The sequence below is a fragment of the Manacus vitellinus genome, unplaced genomic scaffold, assembly GCF_001715985.3.
Source record: "Manacus vitellinus isolate BGI_N305 unplaced genomic scaffold, ASM171598v3 scaffold_27_pilon, whole genome shotgun sequence".
NCBI classification, from domain to species: Eukaryota; Metazoa; Chordata; class Aves; order Passeriformes; family Pipridae; genus Manacus; species Manacus vitellinus.
The window spans coordinates 11,279,978-11,292,678 of record NW_021940039.1 but is presented as its reverse complement, the minus strand read 5'-3'; the positions used below and the strand labels follow the sequence as shown (position 1 = coordinate 11,292,678).

Sequence of the window (12,701 nt, the reverse complement as noted above, 5' to 3'; positions counted from 1 at the left end):
CCCTCAGGGTCCTCTCTGACACTGTATAATCTTCTGCTGCAAGTGATTGTCCTGTGACTCCTATCCCGGCTACAAATGGGTCTCCCCAGTCCCACTGTGAGCCGGATCCAGCAGCAATCATTCACCTTCAGGGAGGAGCAGACAACCTGTTCCCTCCTTCCTGGCAGCTCACCCCCATTCCCTGGGAAATGGGGGGCTGAACCCCCTCCAGCAGGACCCCCTGAGCCTCTCAGTGCCCTAGTTGGCCACCCCAGCCCTGTGTGTGCAGGGGGCAGCAGGCTGAGGAAGGGTCAGAGACTCAGTGGGAGCACCCAGCAACCCCACAAAGGTGGGGATACCCCACCAGGGAGGCCAGAGAGGATCTGCACTGCATCCCCTGCCCCTCCTACTCTGCTCCCCACCAGCTCGAGAATGGACACGGGGCTCTTTGATCACATTAGAGACATTTACTGCTGGAGGCATCTCCTGTGCTGCTGGCAGCTGGCAGTGCTGTCCCGTGGGATGCCAGTGCTGGGTGCCAGCCCCTTGTCCTCCGCCTGCTCAGTTTGACAGGTGCAGAAACTCCTCATCCTCTGCAAACAGAGAGACACACCAGGTGATGGACAGACCCCTCCTCGCCCTGTGGTCAGACGGTGATGGATCTGCTTCCCGTTTGTCCCTGCCAGCAGTGAAGGGGGGCAGCAGTGGAGACCCTCCATACACAGCCATGCTATCCTGGGATGTCACCTTATGTCCCACGACCTGCCATGGTGGCATTAATGCACTTCATATTGCTGACAGGGATAATAAAAGATTGTTTCTGTCCTAAGACATGTTACTCAGGCTCCAGCTCCCATCCCCAGGATCACAGATGGTCCCCAGCTCCTGCATGCTGGGAGCAGGCTTGCTCTGGGTAGAGTGTGCTGAAAGACCCCTCAGTCCCCCCGCTCTGAGGGAAGATTTCCTCTGCCATGCTCCTGACAACCTACTTGTCACTTCACCCGAGGGCTGAGGGGTGCCCATTGTGCCTCCCGAGGAGGCTCAGGATGGAACCCCCTGTGCTGAGCTGGGGGGTCTGGCAGGTGTCACACAGAAGATATATCCCTAACAGGGACCCTGGTTTGATCCTTATTTGGTGTCAGGGTCTCTGGGAGCCCCACAGTCTTTTGGCTTTTGCCTGTGCTCCCCATTGCACCTCAGCCTACTTGGGGCCCTTCCCCCTTTCATCAAGGCCATTCTGAAGTTCGGTCATGGCTTCAGCACATCTGCAGCCTGTCCAGCCCTCCTGTGCCATACTGTCTGTGGGTTAATGGCCATATTCCCAACACAGTGCAAAACCATCCCATCCCCATCGTGGACTTGCGACAAAGTCCAGGCCCATGATAGACCCATCCTGGACCCATCCAGACCCAGTACAGACCCATCCCAGAGCCAGGACAGCCCTGCACCCACACTAGGCAGACCTAGGAGGTGGTGTAAGGCTGCTGCCATGGCTTCCCTGGCACAAGGATGGGCAGTGGGGGGTTAGGGGGGTACCTGCCAATGGAGGAGCCCCACAGTACTCCTTGCACTCCTTCTCCGAGTAGAACTGGTTCCCGTTGCCCTTGCAGCCCCCATAGCTGAAGGTGATACACTTGCCCTGGGCGGCGTCGAAGGCCCAGCGCATCACCAGTGCCTGGCAGGGACCTGGCATGATGGGCAGCCTGCAGGCAGCTGTGGGACAGGGCTGTGTGAGGTTCGGGGCCCCCACACCTCCCACATGGATGTGGGACACGTGCTCAGATCTCCTCTGATGAGATCCACCTCCCGTGCCCTGGCCTGGCCAGGACTGTCCCGGCAGCTGCTCACCCTCGGTCCGGCAGGCCTGCAGGCACTCCTTCTCTGAGTAGAAGTTGTTGCCGTTGCCCAGACAGCCTCCGTAGAGGAAGGTTTCACAGGCCATGGAGGAGGAGTTGTAGAAGAAGCGGGAGAGCATCCCGCTGCAGGGCCCGGGGTCCCGGCCCAGCCGGCATGAGTCTGCGGAGCAGCACAGCCCGGGCTGTCACAGGCAGACGAGGGGCAGGGCAGTGGGGTCCCGATGCAGCCCCCCTCCCCTGGGACCTACCTTCCTTGTTGCCAATGTAAGGGGGCAGGGGTCCTGCAGCTGAGCCCTCCTCGGGGGGCAGGACTGCTCTCCGTGCCCTCTGCACCAGGAAGGAAGCACAGGGCTGCCATCAGCCTATAGGACCCTGCTGCCCACCCCATTGCCCCTGGAGTGGAGCTATGGAGGCTCCAACCCTCCCTCAGTGCTCTCAGCACTGATCTTGATCACTGATCTTCGATCTGCAGGCTGTGATCCCTCCACACCTCATGATCCTGTGCTCATCCTGGGTGGGAACCATGATCATGAGTTGTGGATGAAGACAACTGAAGTACCCCAGTCATGCCCTGTGCTGGGGATGTGTCTCCATGGTGTGTAACCTGCTCTCAAGTCAGCTGGGTTGTTTCTCCTGTGAAAGTCCCATCCCCTCTGGAAAATCTTTCAAAACTCAACCCTGTGAGACTGGGAGGTGCTGACTGATGGCTGCTGAAGGACCAGTGGGGTGCTGAGCCTCCCCATTCCTGGAGAAGGGGCCTACAGCTGGGACACTCACAGGCAGTCAAGGAGCAAGGAGACACCAGCAACCTTCATGCCGTAGAAAAAAATCAGAGTAGGCAAAGGCTGTTGCCTTCTTCTTGGAAATGAGTCCTAGTGCCCTCCTGGCCCCCAGGGCCCTCACCCTGCAGCCTGCACCTGCCTGTGCCCCCATCCTTGCAGGCAAAGCCCATCAGCAGAGATGGAAGAGCAGCTCCCAGGGTGGTCAGTGGAGCAGCTGCCCAAACAACATGTCCTACCCACAGAGCCTCTCCCTGGACACCAGGTCTCCAGTGAGTTTGGCTTGGGAGGAATGTCCTCAGCTTTGATACACTTCAGGAGGTCCCAGCTGTGCCACTCACCTGGGGAGCACTTCCAGTCTCCTGAGGAACACATTCACCTGGCCCAGATGCAGGAGAGAAGATCAGCAGTGTGAGAGGAGAGGTGTCCTCATCTCACCAAGTACTGCGCCATGCCCATGCAGGACCCCGGGGAAGGGGACACCCTCCCAGTTTTCTTCCCCTCTTTCTGCTTTTCACCTCCCTCTCACAGAAGCACCACCTTAAAATCCCCACACCTCACTGCATCTCCCTAAAATCCCCCCACTCCCCCTCATCCCCCTGAAATCCCCACATCCCCCTGCATCATGCCAGCCCCTTCTGAGCCCCAGGCTGAGCAAGGAGCCCCTCAGGTGCTGGGAGCACCCAGCCACGGGGACGAGTTGTGAGTGTCCCTGGGTGTCCCATGCCCTTGTCCCAGCACAGTGATGTGGGTGCATTGATCTGACAGCCCTTTGACTAGAAGCTGGTGCAATCCTGACTGATGCATGGCCTTATTTCCTTTCCATCCCATGCTACCAAAGCCCTTGTCTCTCCTTCCTCCCTCCTGACTATCCGCCATCTCCCCAGCCTGGCAAACCAAGGAGGAGCAGCCGGAGTGCTCCAGTAACAGGAGAGGCATATGCTCCGTGGGAGCTTACCTCTGTTGGCCAGGATGAAGATGGAATCCATGGGAATGCCCATCTCCAGAGCCAGCTGCTGGAAAGACTCAATGAGGTCCTGCCTCAGCTCCGGACTCCTCCCTGAGAAAGAGAATGGGCTGTGACCAGGGTGGGTGTGGGAGGGGGTCTGTCCCCAACCAGCCACTGCCTCATAGAGCTCAGGTGGCTGCAGGCAGGTCCAATACCAGCCTCCTGGTCCTCGCCAACACAGAATCAGGGAATCAAAGATCATCGAGTCCAACCATTGACCCAGCACTGCCAGGTCCACCACTAGACCACGTCCCTAAGCACCGCGTCTACACGTTTTTTGAACACATCCTGAGACATCCAGAACACATCCAGATTCCATCACTTCCTTGGGCAGCCTGTTGTTCCTAATCAGCCTTGACTAAGGCCTTGGACAAAGTGGGTTTAATGGTTCTTAATCATGGAAAACAGCATCTGCTACCACTTCAGGGCCTGGATTTCCTCCAAGCAAATATCACCACCTTCATCCCAAACCCAATGCTGGTTTGGATGTTCTTTGCCTGATGTGGCTTTAACAGAGCCATGAGACTCCACCTCTGCCCTGCCAAAGATGAGCTGTTCCAAGGCACCACTTCCAAAATCCACGGTCAAGTCCCTCAAGGCCAAGGGAGCTGAGAGACCCCTACATGGTGTTTCTGAGCTGTGCTGGCACAACCCAGAGCCATGGTCAGACGTACCATACAGCTTCAGGGTGGTGCTTGGGCCAAAACTGCTTTTCTTCTTCATCAGGATGACAGCATATTCTTCATAATTGGTGCGGAGCACGTAGGACTGGATAGACACATCCCATTCTGGGTGAGACAGAGACACAGGAGATGTCATTCCTGCCCCTCAGGGAGAGATGGAGCAGTGTAGGACAGCGCCAGATCTAGAGCCTGAAATCAGGCACCTAATTAAAGAAAACATGATTTTTGGGAAGCAGATTCATAGAATCATGACTTCCTTTAGGCTCACCAGGCTCTCAGCTGAGGGAATTGTAAACCAAGGACTGCAGACAACTGAAATGCCACCAATGCTCCTGAAGTGTGGCTGGTGGGAGCCTGCCCCAGCCTGTGACCCTGGAGACAGGAGCGACCTGCTAGAACATCTCATCATCCTCTGCCTATGCGGGAACATTTTTGAAACAGCCCTTTCCCCTGACTTTTACTCCAGACTTTAACTAGAAATGACCAAAACTGTGGAATGGCCTCTGAGCCCTGCTCTCCCCATCACCCAGCCATGCCACAGCCCAACTCACTGGGGTTGTAGTAGGTGTATTTGCCGGGGGTACTGGTTTTCTGGTACTCTCCCGAGACTTTTGTGCAGTCACCTTGCCTAGAGGGAGGAAGAAAACAATCAGCTACTTGGAGTGATCATTTCCCCTGGTTATAGCATGAAAATCATGTCTTGGGCGCCAAGGCCATGGCACAGGACCCCCAAAATTGCCCTGCCTGAGGCACTGGATGTTTGCACCCAATCCATTCCCTCCTCAGGGCTACCAGACAGAGCAAGTAACCCCTCGTGTCCTGTCCCAGCACGCCTGGGTGGGGTGGGTCTGGAGGAAGCTCAACACCCCCAGCAATGCCCCATACCGCAGCCTGGTACTGGCAGTGCTGATCTGATCGGTGCTGGGGCCAGGGCCCAGCACCAATGTGCCCATGCTGAACTTCTCCTTGTAGTTCTTCATCCACGTGCAGGTCGTGCCAATGGCGATGTCGTACCACTTCCCGTACATCTGTGGGGAGAAGCGAGGGAAGTATCCACCATGAGCGCTCTTTGCCCACGTGAGACACCTGGTTTTCTGCAGAGCTGAAATATTCATGGCCCAGAGAGAAACTGGAAGATGATGATGCAGGGTGCAGAGGCCAGAGCTGCTTCAGGACTTGGGAAGCAGATCACCACTGAGCAGGATTTTCCCGGGTTCCCTGACTACCAGGCAAAGCTGGAGGCATCAGGCTGCCATCCCCATGTGTACCAGTGGAACCCAGACCCAGGCACACATTTGGGGCTATGTGAAGCCTGGCAGGGGACAGGGCTGGCTGTGAGGAATCTCCCAGGGAGCCTGCATCCCACAGAAATCCCACAGATATCCCATGAGAACCATCTGAACTGGCGTTTAGACTGCAGACACCCTGCCTGGGTGTTTGCCAGGATGAGGCCACCCCAAAGGCTGGCATCCTCTGACTGGCACCCAGGGAGTGCCACGCTGCCAATGCCTGTCCCATAGGCATTATTGCCCTTCTCTCTGAAGGAAAATGAAATCAAGTTTGCCCCATTCCTTTTGCCCCCAGAACTAAGGGACCACAAGCTGCCATTACCCGCTCAGCCTCAAAATTCTCCTGCACTTGGATATCCTCATCCTGGTCTCCGATGGGGGTTCCGCTGGCCACGACAAAGAGGAGGAGGAGGGAAGGGAGCCTCCAAATAATCATGGCTGGTGACTTCAGAGTGCTGCTGAGCCCCAGTGTGTCGGTGGGATCCTGGACTCTGTGCTGTCCGAACTGCGCAGCAGTGTGACCTTCAGCCCAGGGCCACCGGGGCCGGCCAGCCTGCGGGGGGGCTGCCGGGGGAGGGAGGGTGTACAGCCCGGATGGGCATCACCGCTGCCCTCGGTGGTGGTGGGGATTTGTAGGGAGCTGCTATGGGGTGTGGGAGGGGAGATGGGCACCCTCACCCTTCCCTGTTTCTACACCCCTACTGCAGCCAGGAGCTGTCTGACCCTTTATTCTACCTTGGGATTCATATTCCTGCTCTGGCATCCTACAAAGAGCCCTGATGACACCCCCAGCCCCAACAGACCAGCCTGACCCCACACAAAGGAGAGAACCGAAGGGTCCCCAGGGCTCGCCTCAGGCTGCCTAATCCTGACCAGTGTCTATAGGGAACAGAGCCTGAGTTGTCTGCTCCCTTTCTGGACCCCCTTCCAGGCAGTCCCAGCATCCTGGATCCGGCTATGTGTCACCCAAACCCACAGCTGAGTGTCCCTGGGCCTAGAGGAGCTGGAAGCACTGGGCACACCATCTTTCCCAGCACTGTTTGCCTTCGTGGGATGATTAACTGAAACCAAACAGCCCGAGGGAAACTGCAAACAGAGCAAAGGGCAGGAGCTCCTCTCCAGACGGCCACAGCCCCAATATTTGTGGAGAAGGGCCTGAGCCGACAGCACGTCAGGAGTCGGCCTGACCTTCACCCTCCGTCCGCCCTCAGTCACTGACGGGCCCTTGGATAAGGACCAGCGGGTACTGGTGCCTGGGCACGGGGCCTGCGGGGTGGCAGCGCTCCGGGCAGGGACAGCCTGGCCTCTCTACACACATGTCTCCGTGCCACATCCGCGGTGTGCCAGGAGACTGGGGGAGATGTGGACGTGCGGCACAGACGCCTCTGGTAGCCCACCCTCATCCCATCCCATCTGCTCTCTCCGGAGGAGCATCCCGGGCGCAGCAGCAGCCCTGGGCTTCAGCCCCCGAGCCGGGGGTCGTTCCTCGGGGTCCCGCTCGGGGTCCCCTCTGCCTCGGCCCTTCCAGCGCTAGGTGGCAGCCGGCGGTAAGGAACGACAGCCCCGCTCCCATTCCCGGCCTCGCTCCGGTCCCGGCCCCGCTCCCGTTCTCGCTGTGCCCCGCCGCCATCCCCACTCCGGCCCCGCTGCAGCCCCGGGCGGGCGGAGGGTCCCGCTGTGCCCCCTCTGTGGCCCTTCCTGTGATCCGGGCAGAGATGGGCATCGGGGAAGGCTGTACTTCGAGGGGACTTATAAAAGAGAGAGAGAGTAACTTTTTACACTGGCAGGACCCTGGGCTTTGTAGTTCCATGCCTGACAACTCCAGGGAGAAGCAGATAGAACAGACAGATCTGGGTGCTCAAGGAGGGATGTTCCTGTGGTTTATTCTGGCAGGAAGATGGGGCAGCAGGGTCCTGGAGGGAGTCTGTGGGGTGTGAGCAGCTGCCAGGAAGTTTAAAAAGTTCAGAAAATTCTTTTGTTTCAGATCAATTTGGACATAAACCAAAGGTAGGGAGAAACCACCAGAAAATTCCTGCAGACCAAATTTCCCCTGACCCCATCAGCACCAAGAGGCTCCAGCCCCAGTAGCTTCATGGGGTCACAATGGGGCTGGCACAGGGACAGGAGGGGCAGCAGAACCTGAGGGGATACCAGGTGCCCCAAGGCTCCATACCCAGCCCTGGGGCTGGTGGCACATCAGGCACACACCTACAGAGGTGAGGACCACCAGGACTTGATGTCCAACAGTGGGAAAAGGAGATGCTACTTATTCACACAGGCCTGACCTTCCTCCTCTCCTACTCCCCACCAGCTGGATTATGGGTCAGAGGAGACATTCCTGCTCAGTCCTTTCAGTTTCCTGCTATGAACTTGTTGTCCACAAGCTGGGGCAGTCCCTACCTGAACCTGTCAGTGTTTCCTGTCTCCTTTCCCTCCACAGCAGCATGCCCTAGACTTTCAAACCTGCTATGTAAAGAAGTTTGACATTTTTTACTGCTTTAAACGTGTAAGCTCTCCATATTCTAAGGATTGCTCAAATGCTGCAATTTCATGCTCACCTTGTTCACCTTCATGATTTAGCCTCCCTGGGTCTTCCCCTCTCCAAACAGGGGAGTCTCAGTCTTTCTAGTCTGCTCTCATCTTAGTTATTGCAGAGCAGGTCCAAAGAAAGTCAACTCCTCTGTCTCCTTCTCGAGATCCCAGAACACAGTGCGCAACCTGAGGGGTCACCAACTTTCCATCTTGTTCCTACTTTCCATCTTGTTCCTAACATCCTTCTTGATCACACAGCTTTTTTGGTGATTTTTATTGCTGCTGGTGCTTCCTATTAACAGTTCTCTGAAATCATCAGTCAGTGATGGCTCCCAGCCCTCCTCCTGAGTTACCACCTTTCCCGAGCTCCAGGTTGATGCCCCTCTAATCTCTTCTCCCTTCCAGCATCCCCTTCATTCCTTGACACCAAAGCTCACATGCTCCCTCTTTGCCCTTTGGTTTTGTGAAGTCCCTCTGGAACTCCCTGTCATCAGCACAGCCTTCAGCCATCCAGAGGGCTTGGTGTCACCCCTGAACTTGAAGATTTCTTGTTCACTCCCTTCTCCTGGGCATGGATGAAAATGTCAAATATAAAACCGATCCCAGGGCTGGTCCCTGGGGCCTCCACTGCTGACTATCTTCCACCCTGAAGACCTCTACATGTTGCTTCTGATCCTTCAACCACCCTTCAGTTCATGGAAGAACCTTTCTTCTGCTCCCACAGTAAGTTTTTTCCTTTAATAGCCTTTAGTGCGGTGCCTCATCAGAAGCTTTCTGAGAGTCCGGAGAGATAATATCCTCTGGATCCTCTGTGTTTGAGGCAGGGTTCTTCTTTGCAGAAGCCTTGCCAGCTTCTCCTCAGGTCTGTGTTCAGCCCCATGCTAAGCAGTCCCATATAGGCTGTGTAATCAGAATTTTCATTTGTTAGCTCCCAGCACCCCATTTCCACAGCTGAGAGCTTCCCTGTCCACCAGCCCCTGCCCAGCTGTGAGGAGCGGTCCCACTCACAGCCAGCACTGCCGCTGTTTTACATGGAGGTTCTTCTCACACATGAACAAACACCATGTGCAAACCATGAGCAAACAACACAGTTCAGGCTGGAAGGGGCAACTGGAGAACATCCAGTCCAACCTCCATGCTCAAGTGGGGTTCCCTAGAGCAGTCATTCAGGACTGCATCCAGATGGGTTTTGAGTACCTCCTGAAGGGAGGCTCCACAACCTGACACACTGATGGGCAGTTTGTCCTGTCCATCTGGGGCTTCCTCTAGATTTACTTCAAATTTTCCAGCTCCTCTGAGCAACCTGCTGCAGCACATGTGCCAGGCCAGGGGATGTCCCCACTACCATTGGACAACAGGCTCTTCATGGGGCCTCATCTCCCTGAAGGTCCCATTACCCTCCGGGAATCCCTCAGCTCCTGGTTGACTTTCTGCCTTTGAGGGTTTAAGGGCATCACAGAAAGTCTTGAGTTGGATGGGACCCACAAGGATCATTGAGTCCAACTCCTGGCCTTCCACAGGACACCCCCGAGAATGTTCTTCAACCAGCTATAGCACCTTTTCCAGGGTGTTCTTCACATCTGTTTTGAGCTTTTCATTTTCACACTTCCAGCAGAAGTGATGTGTTTTGTGGACTTTCCCATTCTCTCCTATACAAGCTTTCTGTTTCTGAAATGCTGGTGTTTTCCACAGTCACTTGTTAACTCTCCCAACGAACCAGGAAAGGGTTGTGGAACCACCTAAGCTGCTTTTTGAGTTGGGGTATATGTTTTACTCAGGTTTTCACACCCTACTTAACACCCTTCAGATTATGTTTAAGATCTTGAGTTTTGTGATATTTTAGATAATATGCCCCATTTCAACATAGCTCCCTTTCCTGAATTTATTAGGGGATATACCTGGCCCTCTCATCTCACTGCAGCATTAAACCAGGCAGTGCTATGGGGTCATTCCCCCAGACCTCTTCAGCCTGTCCCAAGCACTCCAGATTTGGCCCAGATCAGCACCTTTGTGGCTTGTAGTTTGTGGGTTGTAGCTTTCATCACTCTCAGAGGCTTCATTGGCTGTCCCCACAGCCCATGTCTGCATCTTGTGTTGACAAACCTGGTCTGTGCATGAGGGGAGTGATCTCACAGATCCACTTACTGAGCTCTCACCTTCTCTGCTCTCAGTGTTTCCAGATAACTTACTGTTCTCATAGTGAGCAGTCTGAATTTTACATTTTTATTAGGAGACCCTGGGATTTTCACCTGCAAAAATGTCTTCACTTACTTTTTCCTACAGTGATTCACTCTATACACTCCCCCTCCTAACCATCCCCCTCCTCTGTCACTCCTACCAAGCTGGTACCCAGGGCATCAGTGTACCTCAATGGTTACCATCCCTTGTCTCTTTGTCCTGGTGTCCAATGCTATCACTTGCTGCCAAGCTTCCCATTGCCTCTTGTGCTCTCAGCACTGATGTGGAAGTGTTTTCAGTTCTGCCTTTGCCTCTGGGCCAACCTCTGGCATCATCAGGGCTCACACCCTTCTTCTCTGCTTCATGTCCCTCTCCAAACCCTCTGAACATCCAGGGCCCAGGTTGTGTCCCAGACAACTCACTGTGATGATTCTCCCAGTTGAGCCTGCCCAGGGAATGTCTGTTGGCATTTGATCAGGGTCAGGTTAATGGTTTTGAAATAGCACTTATGGCTTTAAAATAACAGGTGCCAGGAAGGAGCTGAGGCTGCAGGCGCATGGGCTGGCTTCGTGTCCCACCACCCCTCTGCCCAGGAACAGCATGGGGTGCTTGTGCTCTGCAGTGTGTGTTCTTTTTATGTTCCACAAACCTGTCACCTCCTCCTCCTCCTTCTCCTCCTCTCCTCTGCCCACTGGGTGCTCCTTACCTTAGGGCCTCTGCTCCTACCCTGAGGCTTTTAAGTTTTCTCGTCCCAGTGATGGCAGAGAGAAGTCTCTGGGCTTGTGTTGAGGGTGAACACCCCGCAGCACTGCTGGAACTTGTCAGGAGACCTGTTGGAGGCTTGGTTCATGCTCAGGAGACATCTCCCCTGCTTCAGACACTGGCTGGTGTGCCAGGTACTCCCTGTACCTCCTTGCTCTGGACTTGCCAGCCCTGTGCCAGCAAAGAGGGTAGGCTGGAATGGTGGATCAGGGTAGGTGAGGTGAAGTGACAGGCTGAGAGACTTCAGGTTGGTCAGCCTGGAGAAGGCTCCAGGGAGACCTTAGAGCCCCTTCCAGTGCCTACAGGGGCTCCAGGAGAGCTGGAGAGGAACTTGGGACAAGTGATGGAGGGACAGGACACAGGGAATGGCTTCCAGTGCCAGAGGGCAGGATTAGATGGGATATTGAGAAGAAGTTCTTCCCTGTGAGGGGGGTGAGGTCCTGGCACAGGTTGCCCAGCTGTGGCTGTAGCTGCCCCATCCCTGGAAGTGTCCAAGGCCAGGTTGGATGGGGCTTGGAGCAACCACTGGGCTAGTGGAAGGTGTCCCTGCCCATGGCAAGGGGGTGGAATGAGATGAGCTTTAAGGTCTCTCCCAACCCTATGACTTGCAAGGGGTTTGCATGTTTATCAGGGAAACCTCAGAAGATGCTGCCTTGTGTTCCGTGGATCACAGAGTGTTTGGGAGCCCGTCTCTGGTGCTCTTCATCAAGAACAGTTGACTGTTCAGCGAAGGGCAGAGCAAAGAGAGACAATGCTGGATTGGGGAGGGAAGTGCTACCCAAATCTGGGGGCCGCAACAGGCATAAATCACCCCAAGCTCACAGGAGGCCTGGGGGAGGATGCACAGGTGTCCCTGATGGAGGCAGGATGAGACTGGCTCCATCTGTGGCCCAGGCACTTGTGTCCTCTCTCAGCATGTCCCCTGGCACTCACCACCCCTCAGAGCCGGAGGGAAGCTGCCAACCTGCTGCTGCAGCACTGCTGGGCTGCTGAGGGGTGGCAATGGCCCATGGTGGCCTGTGCCTCAAGACTGGTGCTCAGCCACATCTGGCTGTATGGGGCAGCAGGAGGGATGGATGGTAGAGTGGGAGGGCAGCTGGGGTAGCTGTTCACCAGAGCCCTGAGGCTGCACAGGTGTTCTCCTGGACATTCCTGGGGATGGCTGCATGGGCGCAGAGGTGGAACCATCCACCTGACTGGGGTGGCACTTGGAATAGCATCTCAAAGGGGAGGTGGCACAGCTGTATGTCCATCTGGGAGGTGTGTTTGCACCCTTGGGTTGGGTGTCAGTGTGACACTGGTGCCCCATGTGGGTGCGTGTGCTCTGAGCTGCCTGATCGCTCTGTCTCCAGCCAGAAGCATCACCCAGGCACCCGTCCATCTACCTACACGTGTCTGTCTGCACAGCTCCTTCCTCTGCCTGGCCGCCGGCTCTGGGGCTACCCCCTCCACACCAACACACCGGGAACTCTTCCCATGCGTGCCGGGGGCCGATGCCACCGTGTTGCCATCGCAGTGCTCGCCCCGTCCCCGAGCCGTCCGCTGCTCGGGCTGCCCAGCCGTACAGATGCCTCCTCTGCCGCACCGGGTCGCAGCCTCCACCCTCACGTGCGGCTGCTTTTTTTGTCCCTTCT

The 12,701-nt window shown here is 56.0% G+C and overlaps 1 protein-coding gene across 1 annotated transcript; it reads right to left on the bottom strand.

Annotated features, from left to right (window-relative positions):
- Positions 1 to 431: 431 nt before the first annotated feature.
- AMBP (alpha-1-microglobulin/bikunin precursor) lies at positions 432 to 6,121 on the bottom strand. Its single transcript, XM_008926063.3, has 10 exons — positions 5,918 to 6,121; positions 5,192 to 5,334; positions 4,858 to 4,934; positions 4,298 to 4,411; positions 3,573 to 3,674; positions 2,956 to 2,993; positions 2,084 to 2,162; positions 1,828 to 1,995; positions 1,516 to 1,692; positions 432 to 572 (listed from the first exon to the last, which is right to left on the bottom strand). The coding sequence occupies exons 1-10, from the start codon at positions 6,029 to 6,031 to the stop codon at positions 541 to 543; spliced, it is 1,044 nt and encodes a 347-aa protein (XP_008924311.1). The 5' UTR covers positions 6,032 to 6,121; the 3' UTR covers positions 432 to 540.
- Between the last annotated feature and the right edge of the window lie 6,580 nt (positions 6,122 to 12,701).

Bases quoted from the DNA above. Each gene is read 5' to 3' on its own strand.
- AMBP (XM_008926063.3), bottom strand. From the start codon at position 6,031: ATGATTATTTGGAGGCTCCCTTCCCTCCTCCTCCTCTTTGTCGTGGCC. The intron at 2,163-2,955 runs GTGAGTGGCACA...TTCCTGGTGCAG, and splicing joins AGACTGGAAGTGCTCCCCAG to AGGGCACGGAGAGCAGTCCT. The intron at 1,693-1,827 runs GTGAGCAGCTGC...CCTGTCCCACAG, and splicing joins GCAGGCCTGCCGGACCGAGG to CTGCCTGCAGGCTGCCCATC.